Raw genomic sequence first — 26,782 nt, forward strand, 5'->3', positions numbered from 1 at the left:
TCTGTGAAAGAATTCATGGTGATTAAGGAATTAAAATGGGTTATACATAAAAGCAAATGTTATTAAGATTATAATTTTTAAATATTCAAGATACTTGAGATGTTCTTAATAGCACTTCAGTTTCTCACATTGTAATTATTCTGTAAGTATGAAAAGACTAATATAACTATTCTTCTGATGGAGTTTCTTTGGCTTCATAAATAATCATTATATTGTCAGTAATCTTAATATTAGATGGAGAGGGGCTATTTTAAGAAAGTTAGTAATAATTGGATCATGATCTGAATTAGAATTGGAAACTTTATTAGCCACTGTTTTATTTATACTGTAGTATTGTTTTAAGACTGATATTAACTTTTATATTTTCAGTACCTTCCATTTTGGCCTGAAAAATTTTCAGGCAAACTTTGTGTGAGAGTGGTGGGCTATGAAGGATCCTCCAAGCCATTCTTTTATAACCAACAGGATAATGGCACTTTATTGAGCTTAGAAGATCTGGTAAGTTTTCCTGTTTTAAAATAAAATGTCTTTGATTTTTAAAGTTTGCTTTAAAACATTTTATTAAGACATGCTATAAAATATACTGATAATTAATTGAAGGTATACTAAAATATCAATATATAATGCTGTACATATATTTGTAAGAGATCAGAGCCAGTGTGCTTTTCAGTAAGAACTTAGGAAAACCAACTTTGTAATATCTATATAAGTGATTGAAATTCTAAATGTACCATGTGCAGTTTAAACCAATACCTCAAACATACTCTTTTTTTTTTCTACAATAGAATGGGGGTATCTTGGTGGATGTAGATACCGCTCCACATTCAACTGTCATAAGCTTTTCTGATTACCACGAGGGATCCGCACCTGCCCTAATAGTAAACCACACACCATGGAACATCCTCACATATAAACAGAGGTATGAAAAAAAAGGGTTCTTGGAAAATCTGATTTGCTTTTACTGGTCCATAGTCCCTTCTAGGAAATACTTGGAGCTAGGTGTGTTTCACATTCTACATGTTTTCAGATTTTAGAAAGGTAATAGGGATACATGATGTTTATTGCTAATACCCATAGCAGGTTTTGAGACAGTACTCTATAACCAAACACATTAGTATTCCTGTAGCAAAAGTTGTGAACCTTCACAGTAAGTGGGAAAAATGAAACCGTTAACAGTTTCACATCAGTTCAGATCAAGTTTTGCTGCCACATGACGTTTGACACCAAACTTAGAGAAAAATATTTGGAGTTTTGGAGCTTTTTAAACTTCAGAATTGCACATAAGGAATTGTGAACCTGTTTAAGTATTATCATTCTTTTGTAGTCTGGTGATGCTCAGTGAACCTCTCCCTGTAAATTTGTATCTAGTTTTTTGGTAGGAATAGTAGAAGATTAAATAAGAGGGCAGAAGATTAAAGAAAGATTAAAGTAGAAGATTAAGTAGTGGTGTTGAATGTATTATAGTACAGGCTGATAGGAATTTTGTTGTTCTTGTCTGTGCTATCATTTGGCTTGGGTAATGCCAGTAAATAATGATATAACAGATAGCTTTAAATCCTTAAAATATGTAATATATATTTGCAAAGAATTATTATTATAAATCTTCAAGGCATTATTTTATATGTATATATAAAATATAAAATAGTAATATACATTATATATGTATATATATAAAATAATGCCTTGCAGATTTAACGTATTCATAACTCTCATGGCTTGAATCTGCTGAGAGATTTAAAAGCATACATTGGGATTAAACCCTAATTGGGTTACTTTTTATTTTAGTTCTCTGGAAAGTCTTTTGTATTATCCAGACCAATACTTCTAAACTTAAGTATCAATATTAAGATCCCTTAGAAATCTTGTTAAAATGTAGGTTCTGATTTAGTAGGTTTTAAGTGGGGCCCAGAATTTTGCACTTTCCAGCAAGCCTCCAGGTAATATTAATGCTGCTGGTCCACAGACCGCGCTTTGAGTAGCAGTGGTACATGGACCCAATTTTTTTTCCTCTGAGCTTATTTCTTATGCGTTGCATTTGATTAAAATCTTAAATTTGAGCACCAAGTAAAGTTCTTCTGCTACTCAAAAATTTACTATTGGGACTTCCCTTGTGGTCCAGTGGTTAAGACTCTGTGCTCCCAATGCAGGGGTCCCGGGTTTGATCCCTGGTCAGGGAACTAGATCCCACATGCCGCAACTAAAGATTCCAGATGCCGCAACTAAAGATTCCACATGCCCTAATGAAGATCCTACACACGGCAGTGAAGATCCTGCATGCTACAACTAAGACCAGCACAGCCAAATAAATTTTCTTTTTAATTAAAAAAATTTTTTTTACTATTTACAGCCTTTTCTATAGATGAACTCTGATGAATTTCATTAGTGTGATCTTGCCTAAATCAGTTCAGAGTATACTGCAACTTCAGAAAGGGCAGTATTCTGTTCCCTCAAGCTTCAAAATCGTTAGTTAATTGGACATTTTAGGGTACTTATTTTTAGGCAGAGTTGTGTTTTATTAACAAAGGCAATTTTATAAGATGCTTGTGCCAGTCCTTTCCTCAATAAACCACGGGTCTAGGTTTCTCAAGGCCCCAGGATGTTTTAATCTTCCCTCTGTTGCTTGCATTTCAGTGGGTCACAGGAAGAAATGGTATTGCTGCCAAGACAAGTTCGACTCTTTGCCTGGGCAGATCCCACTGGTACCAGAAAACTTATATGGAGTTATGCAGCAAATGCTGGGGAACATGATCTGTTAAAGGTACCATTTGATGTGAATGAGTGCTGTATGAAGTACCTGATAACAAAAGAAGTAGACAAGTTAGCTTCACGCAGTCATCTTTGTCTTTACTGAACTAAAAATGAATTGAAAGTATTTTCAAAATAAGTTACTTTTTGGCTTTAGATTGCAAAGAGTTCATACCAATATTTTGTCCTAGATCAGTCCAATACTTTATTTACAGTTTTTAAACATAGGCCTGTTTCAGCTTGCCTAAGACCAGGAAAGTACTTTTTTATTTACTTTTTTTTAAAGAAAGGAATTTTGAGCCTAAGTGAAAAACAACTTTATCTTGAACATGTGCGTACCACTGTTAGCTGTGAGAATTTTTAGGCATGTTTTCCCTATCAAAGCCGTATGTTTTGTTAATTAAAGGAGTCTGACAGTATGCAAATTATCCCATATATGATATTTATTGAAACAATATTTAGGTAGCTAAATTAATTAAATATGTTATTTCCTAGACTCTTAGACTTTGGGAAGGGCTTAAGAATTCATCTGCCAGCCTCCCTCTAATATAGCCATTGCTCTTCCATGAGCACCTAGTTTCTGTAGGAATGTGTTCTATCCTGAAAATTCATACAGTGTCATATTCCATTGTCTGATAATGCCAGTTGTTAGAAAAGCTTTCTTGGTTATTTAAAATATTAATTGGCCAACAGTGACTGAATTATCCTCTCCTATATTCCCTCTGAAATACCCATAAAAGAGATAGACTTACCCACCTTTGAAAAATCAGACTGATAGTTATGAGATTCTTGGAGTGATTTTTGCCATGACAATTTGATGGAGCTCTATTGCCTGCTTATTATGCTTTACTTTCTACAATAGAAAAACCTTCAAGGTTTATAAGTGGTAGAGAGGAGCTTAAATTCCCTGTTACTCTTAGGTCTCTGGCTCAGAGACATGGTAGCTCAACCAGGGGTCCCTGTACTATGCTGGTGTTATTTTCCTTCTCCTCACGTTTCATGCTCCTCAGCAACCACAACTCCCAGAAAGTGGTATACAGGCCCTGGAGAGCAAGTGGTAATGCCATCCTGAAGGAGGATATCCAGGTCTGTAAATTAAGGCAAAATCGTGAAGAATCCTGGTAATAGTGTATTCACGGGATTGTGGTTTTAAATGTCTCTATTCTGTTTGGTGTTAGAGAGCCAGGAAGTAAGAAAAGTAGATAAGTGTGCCTCAGTCAGCAGGTAATCTGCCAGATTATGAAACTTGAGCTAGAAGCAAGGCAGTTACCCATTTCCTTGTCCCCTGGGTTGATCTGAGAGGGGAATTCTGCTCAGGCCCAGGTGGGAATTCAGAGAAAATCCTTACAGTATTGGAAAGCACTTTCCTCATTAAGTGTGAATAAACAGATTAAAAAAAACATGGAGTTTATGAAAAAAATAGTTCAGGAGAAAAATGTAACATTATCCTAAAGAGTCAGAGGCTGATTATACTTCTGAAAATTTTTTTACTACAGGAGAACCAGAGAAAAATTTCAGAATGTATGCCTGAGATCCCCAAAGTTATAAAGATATGACAACTATGAAAAAGGAGAAAGATGGTGAAATAAAAGACAAAGACAACAAAATAAAGTGAAAGGGGAGCAGGGAAACAGTATATTCTGAACATACTGTATTAACACCATTTTAATCCTAAATTTTAGGAGATATAGATCAAAGATGATGGGGTTTTTTTTAAAGATACCAATTAGTAGAACCAAAATCAGTGATAAAAGAATTCTAAAACAATTAATTGAGAAAATGAAAATAAAGAAAAATTTGCCCTTATAGTAAAAGAAGGAAACCTAAGGAAGTATATAGAAAGTGGTAAATACCTTTTATTGAGTGTATATCGTGTGTTATAATGCTTGTCATATAGTATCATTAATTCTTATGATTGGAACTTAGAACTGCTGGTTAGAATTCAAAACCAGGTCTGTCTGACTTCACAGTTCATGGACTTTCCCCACTAAACCATGCTTCCCATCAGTTATGCCAGTAAATGAAAATGGTTTAAATTCTCCTATTAAAAGACCACATTCAGATTAAGTTAAAAATTAGTTTCTAACCAAATGCTACTTACATGAGATCTGTTTTAACTGAACTAATACAAAAAGTTGAAAGCAGAAGACATGGTAAAGATTTAACAAACAAAAATTGTTGATTTTAATTTCTGAGCAACTATAATTCAAAGCATTCAAAGTCATTAAATAGAATATGATAATGTGACAAAGAAGGCATGATAGCCATAAACCTTCATGCAGTGAATATTGAATCAAAATGTGAAACTTAAAGTGTTGGAAGTGAACTGAAACACAGTTGCCTGAGGATGTTTTAACACACCTCATTTAATTTTTAACAGATCAAATAGATGAAAAACAAATGGGATTAGAGAGTATTTAAATGATAACTAAGACTGAACCAAGCTATGTATCAAATTTTGTATTTTACAAGGAGAGAATTCACCTTCTTAGTAGGTATCTCTGGAACATTTACAAAATTTGATCATGTTAGAGTAAAAAAATTACACAGCCTACTTTGACATATGTTAAAAGCAATAGGTAAATTGTAGACAACAACAAATACCAACCATTCCTATGCTTTTGGTAACATCCTTTATTTATTTGGTTTTGGTTTTTGTTTTCCAAGAAAGCATGAAATGAACAGCACATATTAGGAACTTATACTGCCTGCTGAAACAAACTGTTGTTATATTTATGTTAAGTCCAGAATGAGAGAAAAATTGTTATCTAAATCTCTGAAGACACTCACCAAATCAAGCCTCATATTTTTAAATGCTATGTGAGACTGTCAGCCAAGAAGGCTCTTCTTATTGAAACTTAGTACAAACTGATCACCATAGTTTGACTATTTAACAATGTGATTTATATACGTATTTGCAGTGTTATACATTATTAAAACCTAAAAATAAACCAGGTTAGTTTTACCTGAGGTTACTTTTCCAATACATTTCTAAACCATTCTGTTTTCCATCTGGGAGACAAGTAAGCATCTTACGGCATTGGTGCCATTGAAGGATACTCTTGTCCCTGCTAAGTGACCTTTGAGCACTAACGAGGTAACTCAAACTAAGGTTTAAAAAAATTAAGCACTATTAATCTTCGTTACTGTTTGAAAAAATTGGTGAGTATGTTTTAAAACAGATTATAACTTTAATTTGTTTTTTTGATAATTTTCTGATTTATAGTCATGCTTTCTCAGCTACTACAGTTCAACTTTATGTAATAAAAGCTTACTGTTTGTGGTTTTAATATGAAGTCTCTCTTTCCCACAGGATGAATGTGGACAGTTTCCATATGATGCAAACATCCAGATACACTGGGTATCATTTCTAGATGGGCGCCAGAGAGTTTTGCTTTTCACTGATGATGTTGCCTTGGTTTCCAAAGCACTGCAGGCAGAAGAAATGGAGCAGGCCAATCATGAAATAACTTTTTCTCTCCATAGTCTTGGGCTTTCACTGGTTAACAATGAAAACAAGCAGGAAGTTTCATATATTGGGATAACCAGGTATGAAAGAAGGGTAAGGTATCAGAAATCTTGAAAAGGCATTGAGTTCGTAATATCAGGTTTGATGAGTATGGACAGATACCTGTTCTGAATTTGCTTACTATGCAATTCTTTCAGCAAAACTTACTGAACAAGTGTTTTCACTGCTAATTGAAAAGCCCCTAGGATAGAAAGATGACTAAGATCATGTCTTTGCCCTTATAATACTCATCAGTTGGTGGGGGAAGAAAGAGGTTTGCTTCTTTCTTTGTTGTTTGTACATTTTTGGAACGAATTATAAAAACACCAGGAAAAGCTACAAAAAAGTATGTGCACGTGCAGTGGTGCTGTAGAGGCTGGAGAAACTGGTGTGGGTGGGGGATGCCAACGACAAGTTGTGTACACCGGTAGAAAGGGTTATTTATAGAGCAGGCAGGCAGTAGTGGACGTGGGTACATAATCTTTGTTGGCTACTCATTTAGAACTTTTTAATGATGGAGCCAGGTATTTCCTCTGATTGTGCTTATACCTATCTAAGAAAAATATTTGAATTTAACTGTTTTGGTGTTTCAATCACAGTAACTTTAGTAAAAGACTCATTCTTCTTTGGAGACTCTTGGGGGGAATGGTTACCAAGTAAAACAAGCATAGGGTCTATCGATAATCATGTGTTTGTTCAGTGAAGTATAAAATTAAGGAAATAAAGAGATCATGTATGTAATGCTCTTTGTGCAACACCTGACAGATTAAGGGTTCAATAAATGGTATTATACATACCATTAATGTAATATTAGTACATTTATGTATGTATGACTGATATATTCTCTTGGCTATACGTTTCATTATTGTATAGTATTTTTAACTAAATATGAAAATCTTTTTTATTTTTAGAATTTTATTTTTTTATACAGCAGGTTCTTATTAGTTATGCATTTTATACATGTTAGTGTATACATGTCAATCCCAATCTTCCAGTTCATCACACCACTACTGCAGCCCCGTGCCGCTTTCCCCCCTTGGTGTCCATATGTTTGTTCTCTACATCTGTGTCTCTATTTCTGCCCTGCAAACCGGTTCATCTGTACCATTTTTCTAGGTTCCACATATATGTGTTAATATATGATATTTGTTTTTCTCTTTCTGACTTACTTCACTCTTTATGACACTCTCTAGATCCATCCACATTTCAGCAAATGACCCAATTTCGTTCCTTTTTATGATGAGTAATATTCCATTGTGTATATGTACCACATCTTCTTTATCCATTCGTCTGTCGATGGGAATTTAGGTTGCTTCCATGACCTGGTTATTGTAAATAGTGCTGCAATGAACGTTGGGGTACGTGTGTCTTTTTGAATTACGGTTTTCTCTGGGTATATGCCCAGTAGTGGGATTGCTGGGTCATATGGTAATTCTATTTTTGTTTTTTTAAGGAACCTCCATACTGTTCTCCATAGTGGCTGTATCAATTTACATTCCCACCAACAGTGCAAGAGGGTTCCCTTTTCTCCACACCCTCTCTAGCATTTGTTGTTTGTAGATTTTCTGATGTTGCCCATTCTAACTAGTGTGAGGTGATACCTCATTGTAGTTTTGATTTGCATTTCTGTAATAATTAGTGATGTTGAGCAGCTTTTCATGTGCCTCTTGGCCATCTGTTTGTCTTTTTTGGAAAAATGTCTGTTTAGGTCTTCTGCCCATTTTTTGATTGGGTTGTTTGTTTTTTTAATATTGAGCTGCATGAGCTGTTTATATATTTTGGAGATTAATCCTTTGTTGATTCGTTTGCAAATATTTTCTCCCATTCTGAGGGTTGTCTTTTCGTCTTGTTTGTAGTTTCCTTTGCTTTGCAAAAGCTTTTAAGTTTCACTAGGTCCCATTTGTTTATTTTTGTTTTTATTTCCATTACTCTAGGAGGTGGATCAAAAAAGATCTTGCTGTGATTTATGTCAAAGAGTGTTCTTCCTCTGTTTTCCTCTAAGAGTTTTATAGTGTCCGGTCTTACATTTAGGTCTGTAATCCATTTTGAGTTTATTTTTGTGTATGGTGTTAGGGAGTGTTCTAATTTCATTCTTTTACATGTAGCTGTCCAGTTTCCCCAGCACCACGTATTGAAGAGGCTGTCTTTTCTCCATTGTATATTCTTGCCTCCTTTGTCATAGATTAGTTGACCATAGGTGCATGGGTTTATCTCTGGGCTTTCCTGTTCCATAGGTCTGTGTTTCTGTTTTTGTGCCAGTACCATATTGTCTTGATTACTGTAGCTTTGTACTGTAGCTTTGCAGTATAGTCTGAAGTCAGGGAGTCTGATTCCTCCAGCTCTGTTTTTTTCCCTCAAGACTTCTTTGGCTATTTGGGGTCTTTTGTGTCTCCATACAGATTTTAAGATTTTTTGTTCTAGTTCTGTAAAAAATGCCATTGGTAATTTGATAGGGACTACATTGAATCTGTAGATTGCTTTGGGTAATATAGTCATTTTCACAATATTGATTCTTCCAATCCAAGAACACGGTATATCTCTCCATCTGTTTGTATCATCTTTAATTTCTTTCATCAGTGTCTTATAGATTCTGAATACAGATCAGATCTTTTGTCTCCCTAGGTAGGTTTATTCCTAGGTATTTTAATCTTTTTGTTGCAGTAGTAAATGGGAGTATTTCCTTAATTTCTCTTTCAGATTTGTCATTGTTAGTGTATAGGAATGCAAGAGATTTCTGTGCATTAATTTTGTATCCTGCAACTTTACCAGATTCATTGATTAGTTCTAGTAGTTTTCTGGTGGCATCGTTAGGATTCTCTATACAGTATCATGTCATCTGCAAACAGTGACAGCCTTACTTCTTCTTTTCCAATTTGTATTCCTTTTATTTCTTTTTCTTCTCTGATTGCCATGGCTAGGACTTCCAAAACTATGTTGAATAATAGTGGCGAGAGTGGACATCCTTTTCTTGTTCCTGGTCTTAGAGGAAGTGCTTTCAGTTTTTCACCATTGAGAATAATGTTTGCTGTGGGTTTGTTGTATATGGCCTTTGTTATGTTGACGTAGGTTCCCTCTATGCCCACTTTCTGGAGAGTTTTTATCATAAATGGGTGTTGAATATTGTCAAAAGCTTTTTCTGCATCTATTGAGATGATCATATGGTTTTTATTCCTCAATTTGTTAATATGGTGTATCACATTGATTGATTTGCCTATATTGAAGAATCCTTGCATCCCTGGGACAAATCCAACTTGATCATGGTGTATGATCCTTTAAATGTGTTGTTGGATTCTGTTTGCCAGTATTTTGTTGAGAATTTTTGCATCTATATTCGTCAGTGATATTGGTCTGTAATTTTCTTTTTTTGTAGTATCTTTGTCCGGTTTAGGTATCAGGATGATGGTGGCCTCATAGAATGAATTTGGTAGTGTTCCTTCCACTGCAATTTTTTGGAAGAGTTCCTTCCTCTGCAGTTTTTTGGTTCAGTCTTGGAAGGTTATACCTTTCTAAAACTTTGTCCATTTCTTCCAGGTTGTCCATTTTATTGGCATAGATTTGCTTGTAGTAGTCTCTTAGGATGCTTTGTATTTCTGTGGTATCTGTTGTAACTTCTCCTTTTTCATTTCTAGTTTTATTGATTTGAGTCCTCTTCGTCTTTTTTTGATGAGTCTGGCTAATGGTTTATCAATTTTGTTTATCTTCTCACAGAACCAGCTTTTAGTTTTATTGATCTTTGCTGTTGTTTTCTTTGTTTCTATTTCATTTATTTCTGCTCTGATCTTTATGATTTCTTTCCTTCTACTAACTTTGGGTTTTGTTTGTTCTTCTTTCTCTAGTTCGTTTAGGTGTAAGATTAGATTGTTTATTTGAGATGTTTGTTGTTTCTTGAGGTAGGCTTGTATTGCTATAAACTTCCCTCTTAGAACTTCTTTTGCTGCATCCTGTAGGTTTTGGGTTGTCGTGTTTTCATTGTCATTTGTCTCTAGGTATTTTTTGATTTCTTCAGTGATCTCTTGGTTATTAGTAACATATTGTTTAGCCTCCATGTGTTTGTGTTTTTTACGTTTTTTTCCCTCTAATTGATTTCTAATCTCATAGCATTGTGGTCAGAAAAGATGCTTGATATGATTTCAGTTTTCTTAAATTTACCAAGGCTTGATTTGTGACCCAAGATGTGATCTATCTGGGAGAATGTTCCGTGTGCACTTGAGAAGTAAGTGTAGTCTGCTGTTTTTGGATGGAATGTCCTATAAATATCAGTTAAGTCTGTCTGGTCTATTGTGTCATTTAAGGCTCGTGTGTCCTGATTACTTTTCTGTCTGGGTGATCTGTCCATTGGTGTAAGTGAGGTGTTAAAATCCCCCACTATTATTGTGTTACTGTCGATTTCCTTTTTTATAGCTGTTAGCAGTTGCCTTATGTATTGAAGTGCTCCTATGTTGGGTGCATATATATTTATAATTGTTATATCTTCTTTTTGGATTGCTCCCTTGATCATTATGTAGTGTCCTTCCTTGTCTCTTGTAACATTCTTTATTTTAAAGTCTGTTTTATCTGATATGAGTATTGCTACTCCAGCTTTCTTTTTTGTTTTTTGCGGTACGCGGGCCTCTCACTGTTGTGGCCTCTCCGGTTGTGGAGGACAGGCTCCGGACGCGCAGGCTCAGCGGGCATGGCTCACGGGCCCAGCTGCTCCATGGCATTTGGGATCTTCCCAGACTGGGGCATGAACCCGTGTCCCCTGCATCGGCAGGCGGACTCTCAACCACTGCACCACCAGGGAAGCCCTCAGCCACTATTACTGAACACTGAATGGCTTTGGAAGTTAGCTTTTGCTGCGGAATTGATAGTAAATTCACCCTAAAAGCAGAAAGTAAAACAGCAAAGTCATTTTGATGACAACTAACATTTGAATCGCAAATAATGTTAGTCTATTTTATATATTTCCTCTGCTGTCCAAAGTTAAAACAAGAAGTGATCTCCAACCCCACACAAGTGTGGAGCTGGTGGATATATTCTATGACCTACAACTACAGTTCCAACAACATGTTTTCCAACCTCAGGGCAAGTACAAAGAAAATTTCCACATTTCAAAATTCATTTAACTATTAATGAAAGAGCTTCTACCTAACCTTCAATCGTAAGTGATTGATTTATAATGTATTGACATGCTAAAAGGCAACAATCAAGAGAAGAATCTAATAGAGTAGGAAACAGAATTTAAAATTAGATCTAGAATTTTTCTAATATAGAATAGAATTTTACAAATGTATTACAAGCGATACATATGCTTAGTTAAACTAATATTGTCTTAGATTGAGATCAGTATTTGACAGTATCTCTGCATGAAAGGACAGTTTTAAAGATGCTCATTACAGATCAGCATTAACAGATGAACATTTGCAATAGATTTTGAAAATAGGGAACACTAACTTTGAGCCCTAATTAAGTGAAAAGTTGTCACCCCCACAAAAGAAGTGTAAAAAAATTTTTTTGTAACTATGTATGGTAATGGAAGTTAACTGTTACTTTGGTGATAGTTTTACAGTATATACAAATATCAAATCATTATGTTGTACATCTGAAACTAAGTAATGTTATATGTCAACTATACCTCAATAAAAAGGAAGGGAGGAAGGTTTTTCTCATTAATAGACTTGTTTTTAAAAATTGTACCCAATTGTTATTTTTACATTTTGAATTTCATCAATTAAAAAATGTATGGAAGTGTTTTATCTCTCTTGTTATTTAAGTACCTACATAATAACTTCGATTTTGTCTCAGCTCACAAAGCCTAAAATATCCCAATATGAAAAAAGTTTGCTGGTCCCTTAGCTCATTGATGCCAACGTGTGACAAAAAGATTTTCCCCTGCCTCTTTTCCTTGTGCACTTTTATAACACAGATATATTTTGGTATTTAAAAAAAATCTCATGTATAAATGTGATTTTCATAGGTGGTTGACAGTTGCAACAATTTGGAGTTGAATGACAGTTCCACAACGTAAATATGTATTTAATTTAATTAATTTTCTTTGTGAATTGTTTTAGTTCTGGTGTTGTTTGGGAGATGAAACCAAAACAGAAATGGAAGCCATTTAGTCAAAAGCAGATAATTTTATTGGAAAAGTCCTATAAGAAATATCTAGAATCAAGAGACCTTGGCTGGATTAAACTAGATGATAATTTTGAGGTATACCAAAATCGTTTTGTTTCTTACATGTGTATTTTGTCGCTTCTGGTGGTGGTAAATAAAACTTCACTATCCAAGTAAAAATGTGTATGCAGAAACTAATTAATTTGTAGGATTGGCATAACTAGTAAAATTTATTAGTACATTTTAAATTAAAGTACATTGTTGAATCATATAGTATGAAACATTATCTAAATACGTTTCTTATCTGCATTTTTATAATTTCTTCTATTTGTAAAGCAGATAGTTTCATGTAACTTGTTTTTAGGAAGATTATGGAGAAATTAAGATTGCTTATTGAAACTTTTCCTATTCTGAATGATACCAATATATATTGCTAAATAAAGGCTGTGCAGAATTGCATATATCAGTGATGAAAACTCTATAGAAAACTTGCTCAATTAAATTCATTAAATGTGAATGATTGTAGGACATGAGTAGATTGTACACATGTAAATGTGTACTCTACATAGGCCCCTACACTGTTGAAACTGAAAGTCACTTTTGCTCCGAGAAGACCCCAGAAGCTTGACTGCAGGTTCAGTCATGCAATTTGGGCTGCTCTTTGTCTTTAATGGTTGAGTCTGCATTGTCACCAGATGTGCTCCCCAGCCCCACGCCCATCCCTGTAAGTGTTGGTCATGCTCAAATGAAAAAACACTCTACAATTAGTGCCAGACGTAAATAAGCTATTAACTATTCCTTGTTTAACTTTGTTAAAACAAAGTTTAAGTGTTATCTAGAATTATCCATTACAATTGAGGTTTTTAAAATGTGAAAAGCATGGCTTTTTTTTTTAAGTATAATTTATATAGTTGAAAAGTTCTCCAATTGTTTTCTTGTTTTCCTTATAACCTTGGTAGAAAAGTGATGATTCTGCTTCCAGTATCTCAACTGTAGATCATCTTAAGGTAGATCTTTTGATGAGACCAAGAGATTAAGATACTTTTCCTTTTCAGTTTGTAAGTGGATATGTAAAATGGGCTTCACTGCTCATTACCAGTTTATCACAAACACGTGTACTTTTTTCCAGGTAAATTTTGGCAAAGACCCAATGGAAATGCGCCTCCCTGTTCGGTGCCCTATAAAGCGAGATTTTTTATCAGGAATTCAGGTTGAATTTAAGCAGTCTCCTCACCAAAGAAGTTTAAGGGCCAGATTGTATTGGCTTCAGGTAACATTATCATCCTATTCAGTAGATACATCTAATCAGTTTGGGAATCTTGGGTCTGAATTTTTTTTTTTTTTAACAAGATTCTATCATGCATCATAGTTGGTTATCTTTCTTTTTGTTTATACATTTATTCTCCTTCTTCCACATATTCCTGTAGATTCACCATCCAAGGCTAATGACCGTTGAGACTTTAATTTGACCAGTTAGCCTGCCAGAGTGTTTTCTTACACTGAAATTGTTATTTTTAATATTCCTTTGTATTTGTCATGGGATCCCAAAATAGGATTTTCTTTTGTCCTTCTCTGTGGGAATGAGTGGGGCTTTATTGGAGGCTGTTTTTGTCTGCTTGTTTGCTTGCTCCTTTCCTCTGTCTCTCCATCTCTTGCTTTTAACTACCGATTGCTGCTATTTAGGACATTTTAATTTTTTTCTTAATACCTAACCTCTAATTTCATATCTGGTCTCTACTTAAATTTTTATTTAAATAATAGATAGATGAAATCTCACATGGTCCATAGGTACAAATATTTCCATTAATGGTGTTCATGCTGCACAATTTTAATGCAATTATGAGGATGTTTATATATTCCTTTATGTAAAAGCTTGCCCTTGGTGAGATTTATAAGAATTTTAGATTTAAAGTGAAACTTTTAATAGCAGCACATATACATACAGATACTTATTTATGATGCAATTAGTGGCATCATCTATAATATTGTCTCTGAAACAAAAGTTTAAATTTAAATTATTTCAAGTCCTGCCGAATCAGTTTTCTTTTTTTTTTTTTTTGTCAGGTTGATAGTCAGTTACCAGGTACAGTGTTCCCTGTTGTATTTCATCCTGTGGCCCCTCCAAAATCTATTGCTTTGGATTCAGGTAAAAAGAGATTAAATTGAGATATACCCTGTATATAAAAGTTGAGTAGACATTATTTTGACCTATTATAAAGCTTGATTGTCTTTTTCCTGTTTTCTTTCTTCCTTTTAGAGCCCAAGCCTTTCATTGATGTGAGTGTCATCACAAGATTTAATGAGTACAGTAAAGTCTTACAGTTCAAGTAAGTAAAGATTCCCTTATTTATCTAAAGGAATTTAAAATGAGAATCTACTTTGAAAATAAATTTTACTCTTTTGAAAGTGACTTCTGTATAAAAATTATTATCCACCTGAACATATCAGTCTACTTTTGGTCAAGTAATTTTCTATATTGAAACTTATTTTAATAATATATATTTTAAAGTAAAATTCCTTCAACCACTTTCTCTCCTTTGTAACTTCCATTAGGATATAAAATAGTTAGTGAAATACAAATGATAAGTGTGTTTGTGAGGTGTGTTCTTTAAAGTAATTCCTGTGGACTTTAAAAATTAAGTAATACATGCTACATCATCTTTGCTTTTGTCCCTTAAATATGGAATTCGGAACTTTAAATGCTAAGTGTTAATACAGCAGTATTACCTCTAGTGAAACCTTCACTATAATGAAAAAAAAAATCTCAGTCTAAGTAGACTTTGATCTTGTTAACATAACACTTTTTTTTAGAGATCAAGGAACAAGATGTGGTTTTTGGCCAAAATCAAAGTTTTAACATGGAAAATTACAAGATTTGATAGAAAGCCTTTTTCATCTTAAAAAAAACCTTTTCCACTTAAAATTTTTTTTTTCCTTAGGTATTTTATGGTTCTCATTCAGGAAATGGCCTTAAAAGTTGATCAGGGGTTTCTAGGAGCTATTACTGCACTGTTTACCCCAACAGCTGACCCTGAAGCCGAAAGAAAATGGGTAATAATTTTTATTTCTTGGGAAAATTATAAAGTAAAAAAATTAAATCAACCATTCTTTGCACTAATTGTAGTAGGAAAAAAAATTAAAATAGAAATTCTTGATTAATTTTTTTCAGACAGAGTTAATCCAGGAAGACTCTGATGCTATAAACACAGAATTAGTGGAGACCTCAGTGACTGATACGTCCATTCTTAGTTTCTTTGAACATTTCCATATTTCTCCTATTAAGGTTTGTTATAATTACTATTTCGAAAATTTGACAGTATTGTAGAATTTTTAAAGGATCTGTGTACAAATATGGGTTTTAATTTGTTGCATCAAGTATTTGGTGGGAATTCTGTTTGATTAATTGAAATAATTAAGACAGTTCTCTGACATATGTACAACCATAATTCCCACAGAGAAACCACCAGAGCGTGCTTTCTAGTCTTGAATTAATAGCCCCTTTCTTCAAGGAAAAAGCTGACAAAAGCATTTCTTAATTAAGCAAAGAAGTGCTCACCAGTGTTTAATGTTTTGGTTGCACTTTGTAACTGCTGTCACTGTCTGAATAGAAAGCTATAATGGGTTTCCTAACCAGAATGTGAAAATGCTGAAGTAGGTATTATACTGTTGATGCGGTGTTTTTCACCCTTCCAAAATTTGATTGTAACTAAGAGAGTGGAAAATTGGATACCTTTCACTTGCCTGATTTTGTACTTTATGAACCCATTTCCTTATCTCCTTTTGTTATTCTTTTTAGCTTTTATAGGGGAAGGTGACTGCTTAGAGAATTCACAAATGCTGTCAACCATGAAGCTCTAAACTTGTGTAATGGGCCAGATTTACAATTAAGTAACTCTTTTAAAATATTGATGATCCTTTACAGTCTCCAAAACTGTTTATAGCACATTATTTTTAGTTGCATTCACCAATCCATTCAGCTAAATGAATAGATTTATAAAATGCAATTATTATTTTAAATTGATACATTAGTTTGGTGTTATCAGACATATCCATAGTGTTAGGTTTAAAATTGATATTGTTTTATGTGGTATTATGCACAACTTCTTTTTCATTATTAAATGAAAATCAGTTCTTTATGAGATTGAGCAGTACCTTCAACAGATTATTTACTGAAGGCCTGCTATCAGAGTTGCTGTGGAAGGTGTAAAATGACTTTATGGAGTTTATAATCTCGGGGGTATTAAAGATTGATGATTTACATATACGTATTTTTAGGCGCACTGGGAATTGTGCCATGAAGTTGAATAATTAAGATCATGAACCATGGTCATTTTCTTATTCCATGGTGACTTTGCCCTAGGAAAAAGCTGGATCTCTTTTCACCTAAGATTACCTTTCCTGGATCACAGCAGTCTGTGACTCTGAAGATGGGCAAAAGTCCACATCAGAGAAAAAATCTCAACAACCAGGCTTTCTTGGCTTTACCTCAAGTCCCCTCTATTGAGCTCTCTGTTAATGAGGGAAAATGCCTAGAGAATGGCAGAATGAGAAGGGAGAGTTATCTGCTTTACTTACACATGTTGAATTACCTTACGCCTGTGTCTTCTGGTACTGTTGCCTTCTGGCACTGTTGCACTAATGATGATGCAGCACAAAGTAGAAGAAGCTAAATGGGAATGTGAAAATCTCATGGCTGAGTACTGAGTTGAAGGGTCCGTGGAAGCTGAAAAACTTATTACTCTTTTAAAAATTTGTTTAGAACTTGCCAATTGTTGCCATAATTGTCATGTTCTTGTTACTTGTTATTATGGTATGATTATACCACAGTTGTTATTGTTAGTTGTTACCATAAGTTGTTTATCTTATTGGATTAAAATAAATGATTGTCCATTATTTCAAGTGTTAGATTACTTGTGGGCCAGTTGACACATTTTTCTCCTTAAAATGATGATGCTATTTTTGCAAAGGGTTTTGGTCTCCTCCATATAAACACAATGGTATTTATAGGCTTTGAATAAAATTATAGTTCAATTTTTGGGACAGACTTGATTTGTATTTTATCAAAAGGTAAATATGAGAATCAGAGCTGTTCAGTGTAATTTACTGAGTAATAAATAGTAGTTTTCTTTAGGACTCTAATTGAAAGATACACCATTTGTTTGTATCTGGACGATCTGGCTTCTATGTATGTAAATATTTTTGTTTTTAGTTTTCATTTATTGAACATTATTTTTCTTTTAGTTGCACTTGAGTTTGTCTTTGGGTTCTGGCGATGAAGAGTCAGACCAAGAAAACAAGGAAATGATTCCAATTCATTCTGTCAATCTGCTATTGAAAAGCATAGGTGCTACTCTGACTGATGTGGATGACCTTATATTCAAGTAAGAGTTATGTTAAAGTGTATTGGGGAGGTTTTTATATCAGGATGATGTTTCTGGATATTAATTCTCTCCATTTGTGCTAGAATGTTAGCTTCGAAAAATGATAATTCTTACTACTTATTCTTGAATAATTTGGTCCCTTTCTAATTATGCCCTTTAGGTATACTTATTTTACTCATAAAGATAAGTAAAGAGTCTGATATCTTCTGCAGTTATCAGTATCTAGATAATACATGAATATAGTATAAACATTGAATTAGTTTAGTAGTATATTATAAATTGACCATGTTTTAAAAGGAATTATATTTAGAAATATATAGCAACAGGATTAGATTTCAGTATAATTATATGGCAAAGTATAGATAATAGCTCCTTGCTGCATTTAAAATAAGAATATTTGTGTGTGCCAGAGACATATAAATTCAATGAATGTTTATTGAATTGAATATTCAACAGTGGTACTGGAGAAAAAAATTCATTAATATTATTTTCACCTCACTTGCACACTATCAAATTTCATAGGAATTGAAGGCTTAAACATAAAATGCAAATAGAAAAACAAAGACTAAGGAAAAATAGAAGTTAATCGCTATCAAATCTCTGAATAAAAGGAAACCTTTCTGTGTTTAAAAGCCATGAAAAAATCCCAATGGAAAAATACAAAATTGATTTGACTACATAAAAATTAAACTCTTACAATAAAATCAATGAAAACACTTAAAAAACAAAGGACTGGAAAAATATGATGACAAGTATAACAAAAGATAATAATCTTAATTTTTAACCTAAAAGTTCCAATGCCATAGGTGCCAGAGGGCACTAATTCACAAAAGGGAAGATACAGTGGCTAATAGATATTAGAAATGGTTAGCTTTATTATTTATCAAAGAATATATGCAAATTAAAACAAGTTATCAAAGCTTTCAAAATATGAGAAATCCTAATACTAGAGAGGGGTGGATCTAAGAAATGGGCACTTTCTTTCTTTTTTTTTTTTTTTACTATTTGTATCAGTGGAAAGGGATCAATATTCAAGAGCCTTAAATGTTTTTGTAGTCTTTCACTCCTTAATTATTTTGGGTGGGAATTCGGTCCAAAAAATAATCTTGAAACACAACCAAAGTTATATTCAAGATACGCATAGCAGCATTATTATGTCAAAATTTAAAAATGTCTGACTGTGGAAGAATCGTTTGTTATGACATGTTCACATGATGGAATGCTATGCATTATTTAAAATGGTTACATAGAATTTTGAAAACACAGAAGAATATCCACAATGCTGAGTGTAAAAATGCATACAAAATGTTTTAATATTTTGCAGTTGCACAGAAAAGAAAGAATTCAAAGTGGAAAATGAGAAGAAGAAAAAACTTTTTAAAAAATCCACTGTGTGGTGGGATTATGGTCAACTTTTTTAAACCTTTTTACTCTTTATGTGTTTATGAAAGATTTGCATGAGAATGCACTATTTTTATAGTTTTGTTATCCTAATATTTAAGATCTGAAATTATGTGTACAAACCTAATTGTGAATTAGCAATGATTATCATTGAAATTTTAAGTCTCTTTTTTTTTTCAAAAAATAATCTTAGTACTTTTGGCACTTTCTCCTCCCAGACTTGCTTATTATGAAATTCGATATCAGTTTTACAACAGAGATCAGCTCATGTGGAGTGTTGTTAGACATTACAGTGAACAGGTAATTTCCTATCATAGTAACTCATAAGGAATATATTTCATAAAATAGCAAAACAAAACATTTGTATGTGATTGTACAGTGTGTGACGTTTACCTAATTTACTGCAGTTCTCAATCTCATTACTTAGTTTTCTTGAATGATTAATTTCTGTTTCTTTAGTTTTTCCCCAGCCCCGTATAAACTTTTTTAAAAAGTTTCCCTTAGTGTTTTTTCCCTTTGCAATTGTACATTTACCACTTTGGGAAAGAATAGTAACTTAGGAGTCAATACATTTTATTCCTTCAATGACTATAGTTTCTAAGCATAGTCTAGCAGAATTGTGAGGAAGCCAGGTTCCTCCCTTTGCCTGTTACTCCATGTTTCGAGTTCTATGCACAGAGACATAGTAGTTGTTTTGGGGCACTAGGGTTCCATTGCTATACTGTGGAACTCCAGGGTGACATTCCTCTTTCCTTCCTCTGCTGGCAGGTCCTTTCTCTTATGGTGTATAGACATTATGTTTTTTACATGTTCAAATAAGGATATTTTTTCTTTTTTTTTTGTTTTTGTTTTTAACCCATCTAGTTCATAGAAATAGTGATAATAACAAAAGTAAGTACCAGTTATTGAAATATATATTCATTTAATATGCATACTCAGCCATGCTAGGTCAGTATAATAGACCTCCCATTTTATAGATGAAAAGAGGAAGGCCTACAGAGACTAAGTGACTTGTCCAAGGTTACGTAACTGCCAAATGGCAGACTTTGCCTCAAACCTTAGTTCTGTCCAATTTGAAAGACCCACGTAAAAGTACTAACATAATGCCTGGCACATAGTGAAAGATCAATTAATGGTCGTAGTGGTGGTTATTCTGCAGCGCTTTCCTTTAACAAACCTAATTTAGTCAGTATCCCACTTTCTTACTGCATCATGATGTTGTTCCTTACAGTAGTTGCAAAGGACTTCATTTATTTTTTTTCCCTTGTAGTTCTTGAAACAGATGTATGTCCTTGTATTGGGCTTAGATGTGCTTGGAAACCCATTTGGATTAATTAGAGGTCTGTCAGAAGGATTTGAAGCTTTATTCTACGAACCCTTCCAGGTATTGATCTTTCATTTATTTTAAGTGTAGTACAGAAAAATGGATGTTCTATTTTTTATGACAAGTAATTTGTATTTTAATTGTATCTGGAGACTGAATAATGTTCATATAACATATATCAATTTTATATATTTTTTTAAATGACTAGAAATGACATTAAAAGATTGTTTTAGAATTAACTGAGCACTTCTAGTGTCTGGGTAATAAAACATCCCCACGTTTTCTAGGATTTAATGTAGTTGTAAGGAAGAGTGCTAGGTAGTTTGAGACCCATTTCAAGGCTGTTTCACCACTATGGAAAGGACTAATGGGGCACTAAAAGCTGACTTTGTTTCATAGTCAAGCTTTCCTCTAACCTGTTCTCCTCCATTTAAAGGATCCAGGAGCCTAGTGTGGTGAGGGTTTTAGAAGGACAAAGCAAAGAGAATAAATGGGGAGAACAAGAGAGCTGAAACTGTGGGCTCTTAGTCTCGTTGTCACTGTGGCTTGCTTTAGCAGTCAGATGGCACTTGGTCCTGGGAGGCCAACTTCAGATTGTGACTGAAGCCAGTGATTTACTCCTCTCCAATTTTTGTCATCTTAAAGGGCTTGCTGAGATCATGTGGGTTGAAGGTATCTTCAAACACAATAGGTATTCCATCAGTATTTGGGTTAGAAGGTGAAAACTGTCACCACAATGTTTATGTATCTTTACAGATTCTGTATCTTCATGGAAACTCTGAAATATTAGATTCAAAGTCTTAAACTTATTTAAATTTTAAGTAGCAAACTTTTTTTTTTTTTTTCCGCCAGGGTGCTGTTCAAGGCCCTGAAGAATTTGCTGAGGGGTTAGTAATTGGAGTAAGAAGTCTCTTTGGACACACAGTAGGTATGTATCACATATTTGTGTGTGTGTGTGTGTGTGTGTGTGTATTTTTAATTATAGTTATTATAAAATGCATTGTTTATGAAAAACAAATGATTATGTTTAATAAAAGAGGGATTATTTTTATAATAATCCTTTTAAAAGATGTGTTCCCTTGTTCTTAAGTGGAAAATAATTTAACACTGACCTGCTGAGTTTTTTAAATATGTCTTTGTTGTGTTGAATCAACGTACTTTAAATAGTTTTATTCCTCTTCTTGCTAAGTGGGAAATGGAAGAAATAAATGCATTTTTGTATATGAGACAGAATTTTAAGCACCTGTTAGTTTAAAGCAGCCGCATGCTGTATGTTGTGGTAATGCCCTTTAAAGAAACAGTGTGACTTACTTCTCTTGACCTTCTGATAGGTGGTGCAGCAGGAGTGGTATCTCGAATCACCGGTTCCGTTGGAAAAGGTTTGGCAGCAATTACAATGGACAAAGAATATCAGCAAAAAAGAAGAGAAGAGATGGGTCGGCAGCCTAAAGATTTTGGTGACAGCCTGGCCAAAGGGGGAAAGGGCTTCTTGCGTGTAAGTCTCCTGCCAAATCTTCAAGAAATGCTTACTTTTATATACACTTTAGAATATGTACTGGTTGTTTGGCACTTGGAATACTGCTTGTGAGTAAACGTCTGTCAGAGTATCAGTAGTGATAAATTGTGGCCTTTGTTTCCTTTTTTATTCTCCTTCCCTTTATCACCATCAGATCTACCCCCCAATTCCTGGACTTAGTTTGGCGCTCAGCTGGAGTGAAAACTGTAATGATGGCAGGTTAGCATTAGTGGGGAGGGGGCAGGTAGAGCAGAGGAATGTGGAGGTAACGAGTGGGGAGGAATTCTTCAGGTCATTGTCAGTCGACCGTTTCTATGGAAGGGAGGCATACAAGCTACAGGTTATAAACCAGGAACTACCTTTCACTACTTTTTAGGTACAGGTATTATAAATTATATACGAATATTGTTTAATTATACAGGTAATATATGACTGTCCTCCTTATAGGTAATAATAGGAACTTATAAGTTCTTTTTTTAAACGAGTAATGGAAACATAGGTAAGGCTGTAAAGTACTCTTTGATTACCCCTCACCTCTTCTGAGAGGTGTCTAATCTTTTCAATATAGTATATATCCTTCAGTTCCTTTTCTGTGTGTTTATGTAATATGCAGGTATTTTTAGTTACTACCGTTACTTGACAGTTACTTAAAGAATGTACAAATATTATTTTTTAAATTTTGGAGATAATTCAGGAGACTGTAACTGCTGTGTTTGTGCCAGTGATTTGTAATGTTTTGTGTATTCTCTAAAGTGCTGTACTTGTCGGGATATTTGCTATCCTTCAGAGGTCCCTTCATTTTCAGTTTTCCACACTTTCACTAGATTATAGAGTAACCTTATTAGAACTTATAATTAGATGTATAATTTTCTCAGTTTACTCATATACTGATATGGATGGAAACTGAAACTTAAAGAGGTTGTATCAACTGCTAATTGGTGTCAGTCAGATGTAGAAAATTTTCACCTTTACTGCTTTACTCCTTTGTCTATTATTAAATTCTACAAAGTGCTCCGTTTAAAATTTGCTATGATGTAATATTTTAAAAATCATAGTGCTCACTTACATGTGCATGTTGTTCTCTGTCAAGTCCTCATTTAAAAAAAGTTATTTCTAGTATGTCTGTAGAGACCTCTAGTGGTTGGTTTAAAATTAAGCACCTTCCTTTCGGGCTTGACTTGATTGGTTTCTCTCTCAGGGAGTCGTTGGTGGAGTGACTGGAATAATAACAAAGCCAGTGGAAGGTAGGTTGAGAACGTTTCCTTCCTGTACAGAGTCTGAGGAGTTGATACATGGTAAATTGTTTAATGAGCATAACTTTCCTCAGGATGTGAAGAGGTTAAGTAGTAGACTATGTCTCAGACTTTGGATGCTATTTTTAGCAGGGCCATAGTTAGACTAGAGTCCCTTGGACCATCAATAGCAATTGACTCTTTTTTTTTATCCTATTAAAAAAAAGGACATTACTTTATTCAGTACAGTCCCTATCAAAATCGCAGTTAGGTTTTTTGCAGAAATTGACAAGCAGATTCTAAAATTTGTATAGGAATTCTGGGGAACCCCGAATAGCCAAAACAATCTGGAAGAAAAGAAGGAAGTTGGAGGACTTACACTGTCCAATTTTAAAACTTACTATAAAGTTAAAGTAGCCAAGACAGGTGGTGCTGGCATACAGGTACACATATAGATCAATGGAATAGAATTCAGATTCCAGAAATACATCCTTACTTTTATGGTAGATTGATTTTTGACAGGGGTGCCAAGATAATTCCATAGAGAAAAATAGCCTTTTCAACAAATGGTGCTGGGACAACTGAATATAAACATAGAGTTTATATATGTGACCCAGCAATGCCACTGTTAGGTATATACCCAAGGGAATTAAAAAGCTATGTTTGCTTTAAAAACTTGTACATAAGTGTTTATAGAAGCATTATTCATAACAGCCAGAATGTAATAGCAACCCAAATGTCCATCATCTAATGCATGGATAAACAAAATGTGGTATATCCTTACAAATAAGTTATTATGCAGTTATAAAAAGAAATCAAGTATTGATATAAGTACAAGATGGGTGAACCTTGAAAGCATGATTCTAAGTGAAAAAAGCCAGTCACAAAAGACCGCATATTGTATGATTCCATTTGTAGGAAATGACCAGAATAGGCCCGTCCATACAGATAGAAAGTACAGATAGAAAGTACGTTAGTGGTTGCCTAGGTCTGCAGGAGGTAAATTGCATAGGATTGAGAAGAGGGTTTAGGGGGAAATGATGGGGAATGATTGCTGATAGGTGTGGGGTTTCTTTTTGAGATAATAACAGATTTTCTAAAATTGATTATGGTGATAGTTGCACAACTCTGAATATACTATAAAAAACATTTAACTTGTATACTTTAATGGGTGAATTATATAGTATTTGAATTATATTTTAATAAAGTTCTTATATTTTTTTAAAAAGTGCACTGCTTGAAAAAATCTCCTGATTGTTGGCCAAAAAAAAAAAAACCCACAATATTTTCTGGTCAGTTCTTAGATCTTCCAGTTATAGGTACTGACTAGACTCCTGGATCAGTAGTTGTAAAATTTGAGTGTGCCTTGGGGTTACCTTGGGGACTTGTTAAAGCACAGATTACTGGCTGGGAGTGGGGGCTAATAATTTGCATTTTTAACACACTTTGAAAACTGCTGTTGTATCACACGTTAGGATTAAATTCAACTTCTTTAGAAAGTCAAATTCTAGGAACTTCCTGGGTAAAACAGTTCAGTATTTGACTTAGGCTTTTGTTGAGTTCAAAGTTGCTTATTTTAAAATCTCTATTCTTTCATTGTCTTTGGTTTTATGAAGGTGCCAAAAAGGAAGGAGCTGCTGGATTCTTTAAAGGAATTGGAAAAGGGCTTGTGGGTGCGGTGGCTCGTCCAACTGGTGGAATAATAGATATGGCCAGCAGCACCTTCCAAGGAATCCAGAGGTAATTAAGTGCGCACTGTATGCAAGCTATGTGTCTGTGTGCTAATTGTTGCCAGGAATACATAAGTAGGTTAAATACTCTGCCTGTGCGTGAGGACCTTAAAGTCTAATTGAAAGCTCTGACAGGTTCACAAGGTAGAGTGCCCCCAGAAAGGAGTAAGAAGAGATTTTTTTTATTAGCCAGTTTCTCTTTTATTCAGCAAGTGTTTATTGGTCCCTACTATATGCCACAGATACAAAGAGTGGATGGCCTACTCCCTGCCTTTATTATTTTGACATTTTCTTTTCTTTAAGAAAAGGGGGGGAACTTGGAGTCAAACCTACTTGTTTTTTTTGTTTGTTTGTTTTCTTTGTTTTCTATTTGTTTGTTTTCTATTTATTTTTGGCTGTGTTGGGTCTTCGTTTCTGTGCGCGGGCTTTCTCTAGTTGCGGCAAGCGGGGGCCACTCTTTATCGCGGTGCGTGGGCCTCTCACTATCACGGCCTCTCTTGTTGCGGAGCATAATCTCCAGACGTGCAGGCTCAGTAGTTGTGGCTCATGGGCCTAGGTGCTCCGTGGCATGTGGGATCCTCCCAGACCAGGGCTCGAACCCGTGTCCCCTGCATTGGCAGGCAGATTCTCAACCACTGTGCCACCAGGGAAGCCCTAAACCTACTTGGTTTTAATACTTGTCACATTATTTTGTGCAAGTTATTTAAAATTACTCTGTTTATTAAATATTGATATACTGTGTTATGTAGTACAGTGTTGAATCAACACATATATATTTGTATTATTTTGAAAGTTTCTCACATGTTTTCTTATATGTACTTACTCTGCTGCCTTACACAGAGTGGCAGAATCAACTGAAGAAGTGACCAGGCTCCGTTCCCCTCGCCTGATCCATGAGGACGGCATCATTCGCCCTTATGACAGACAGGAATCTGAGGGCTATGATTTATTTGAGGTATAAATTCTATTCTTCATGGTCATGAGTGAAATTTAATTTTAAAGATTTCTAGGATCAGGATTTCATGGGTGGTTTCTAAAGTTCGTGATTCATGAACTTCTTTAAAGATGACACAGGGAATGATGGTAGGGTAGAATTTGATTATTTATTTGTTTTATTATATTAGCATAATGTATTAAATGGGAGTAACTCATCATTTTTTTTCTGCACAGGATCAAAGCTTTTTAGTGCAGAAAGGATAACCTTAAAAGAAGTCATAGGCTTTATTACTATTTGTATGTTAGCTCCTTTAGTTTGCGTTGTTAACTTTGGTCTCCTACTTTGTAGCTAATTATTGGAATTTCACTGCTTCCTTTTCTCCCAACCAAATTAATTTATTTAGACTATATTGTAAATCTAGATTTATTCAGGTAAACAGAAGCTGGAGGAGAGAAAAAAAGATTATGTACAATTTAATCTTTTTAAACCTTAAAAACTTTTTTAAGGATTTTTTTGGCTTTTATTTTAGTTTTAATTTTACTGTATTTAAATAATACACACATATGTAAATTGCTATTCTCCCATGACTAGCTTTCCTCCAAAATAAAATTAGTAATATTTTCCTACTTTGACTTTAAAATAAAATGACTCTTCATTTTTCTTAGACTTTGATTTTTATAGTATGTGATTATATTTTATCTTTCTGCATGCTTCTAACTTTATTTTCTTTCTTTTTCTGCCTACACAGCAAGAACTGGAAATACAGGAGTAAATGTTTTCTATACTACTACTTGATTTCATCCTTAAAAATCAAAACAAACTGTGGTATTAATTGACTGTCCTGATTTATTTAGAGTGAGAGTCCATTAAAATGAAGTTTTCTTTACATTTCTCACCTCTATCTGAACTTTT

At 34.2% G+C, this 26,782-nt stretch overlaps 1 protein-coding gene across 4 annotated transcripts in view; it reads left to right on the forward strand.

Annotated features, from left to right (window-relative positions):
• The window catches only part of VPS13C (vacuolar protein sorting 13 homolog C), a 176,583-nt gene that overhangs the window by 138,683 nt on the left and 11,118 nt on the right, over window positions 1-26,782 (forward strand). Inside the window, exons 62-80 of one of the 4 annotated variants that reach the window (XM_049705298.1) lie at window positions 370-498; window positions 786-919; window positions 2,632-2,758; window positions 6,059-6,294; window positions 12,304-12,445; window positions 13,479-13,619; window positions 14,414-14,495; window positions 14,607-14,676; window positions 15,289-15,400; window positions 15,519-15,632; window positions 17,591-17,730; window positions 19,350-19,431; window positions 20,402-20,515; window positions 21,308-21,383; window positions 21,787-21,950; window positions 23,170-23,215; window positions 24,820-24,943; window positions 25,774-25,888; window positions 26,619-26,756. In XM_049705298.1, the coding sequence (XP_049561255.1) occupies window positions 370-498; window positions 786-919; window positions 2,632-2,758; window positions 6,059-6,294; window positions 12,304-12,445; window positions 13,479-13,619; window positions 14,414-14,495; window positions 14,607-14,676; window positions 15,289-15,400; window positions 15,519-15,632; window positions 17,591-17,730; window positions 19,350-19,431; window positions 20,402-20,515; window positions 21,308-21,383; window positions 21,787-21,950; window positions 23,170-23,215; window positions 24,820-24,943; window positions 25,774-25,888; window positions 26,619-26,642 (2,172 nt within the window). In that variant the 3' untranslated portion in view covers window positions 26,643-26,756. Of the gene's footprint in view, window positions 1-369; window positions 499-785; window positions 920-2,631; window positions 2,759-6,058; window positions 6,295-12,303; window positions 12,446-13,478; window positions 13,620-14,413; window positions 14,496-14,606; window positions 14,677-15,288; window positions 15,401-15,518; window positions 15,633-17,590; window positions 17,731-19,349; window positions 19,432-20,401; window positions 20,516-21,307; window positions 21,384-21,786; window positions 21,951-23,142; window positions 23,216-24,819; window positions 24,944-25,773; window positions 25,889-26,618; window positions 26,757-26,782 lie in introns of those variants that run through there. The other 3 variants (XM_004274700.4, XR_007475254.1, XM_049705299.1) reach the window with 3 other exon arrangements.

The sequence above is a fragment of the Orcinus orca genome, chromosome 2 (genome assembly GCF_937001465.1).
Source record: "Orcinus orca chromosome 2, mOrcOrc1.1, whole genome shotgun sequence".
NCBI classification, from domain to species: Eukaryota; Metazoa; Chordata; class Mammalia; order Artiodactyla; family Delphinidae; genus Orcinus; species Orcinus orca.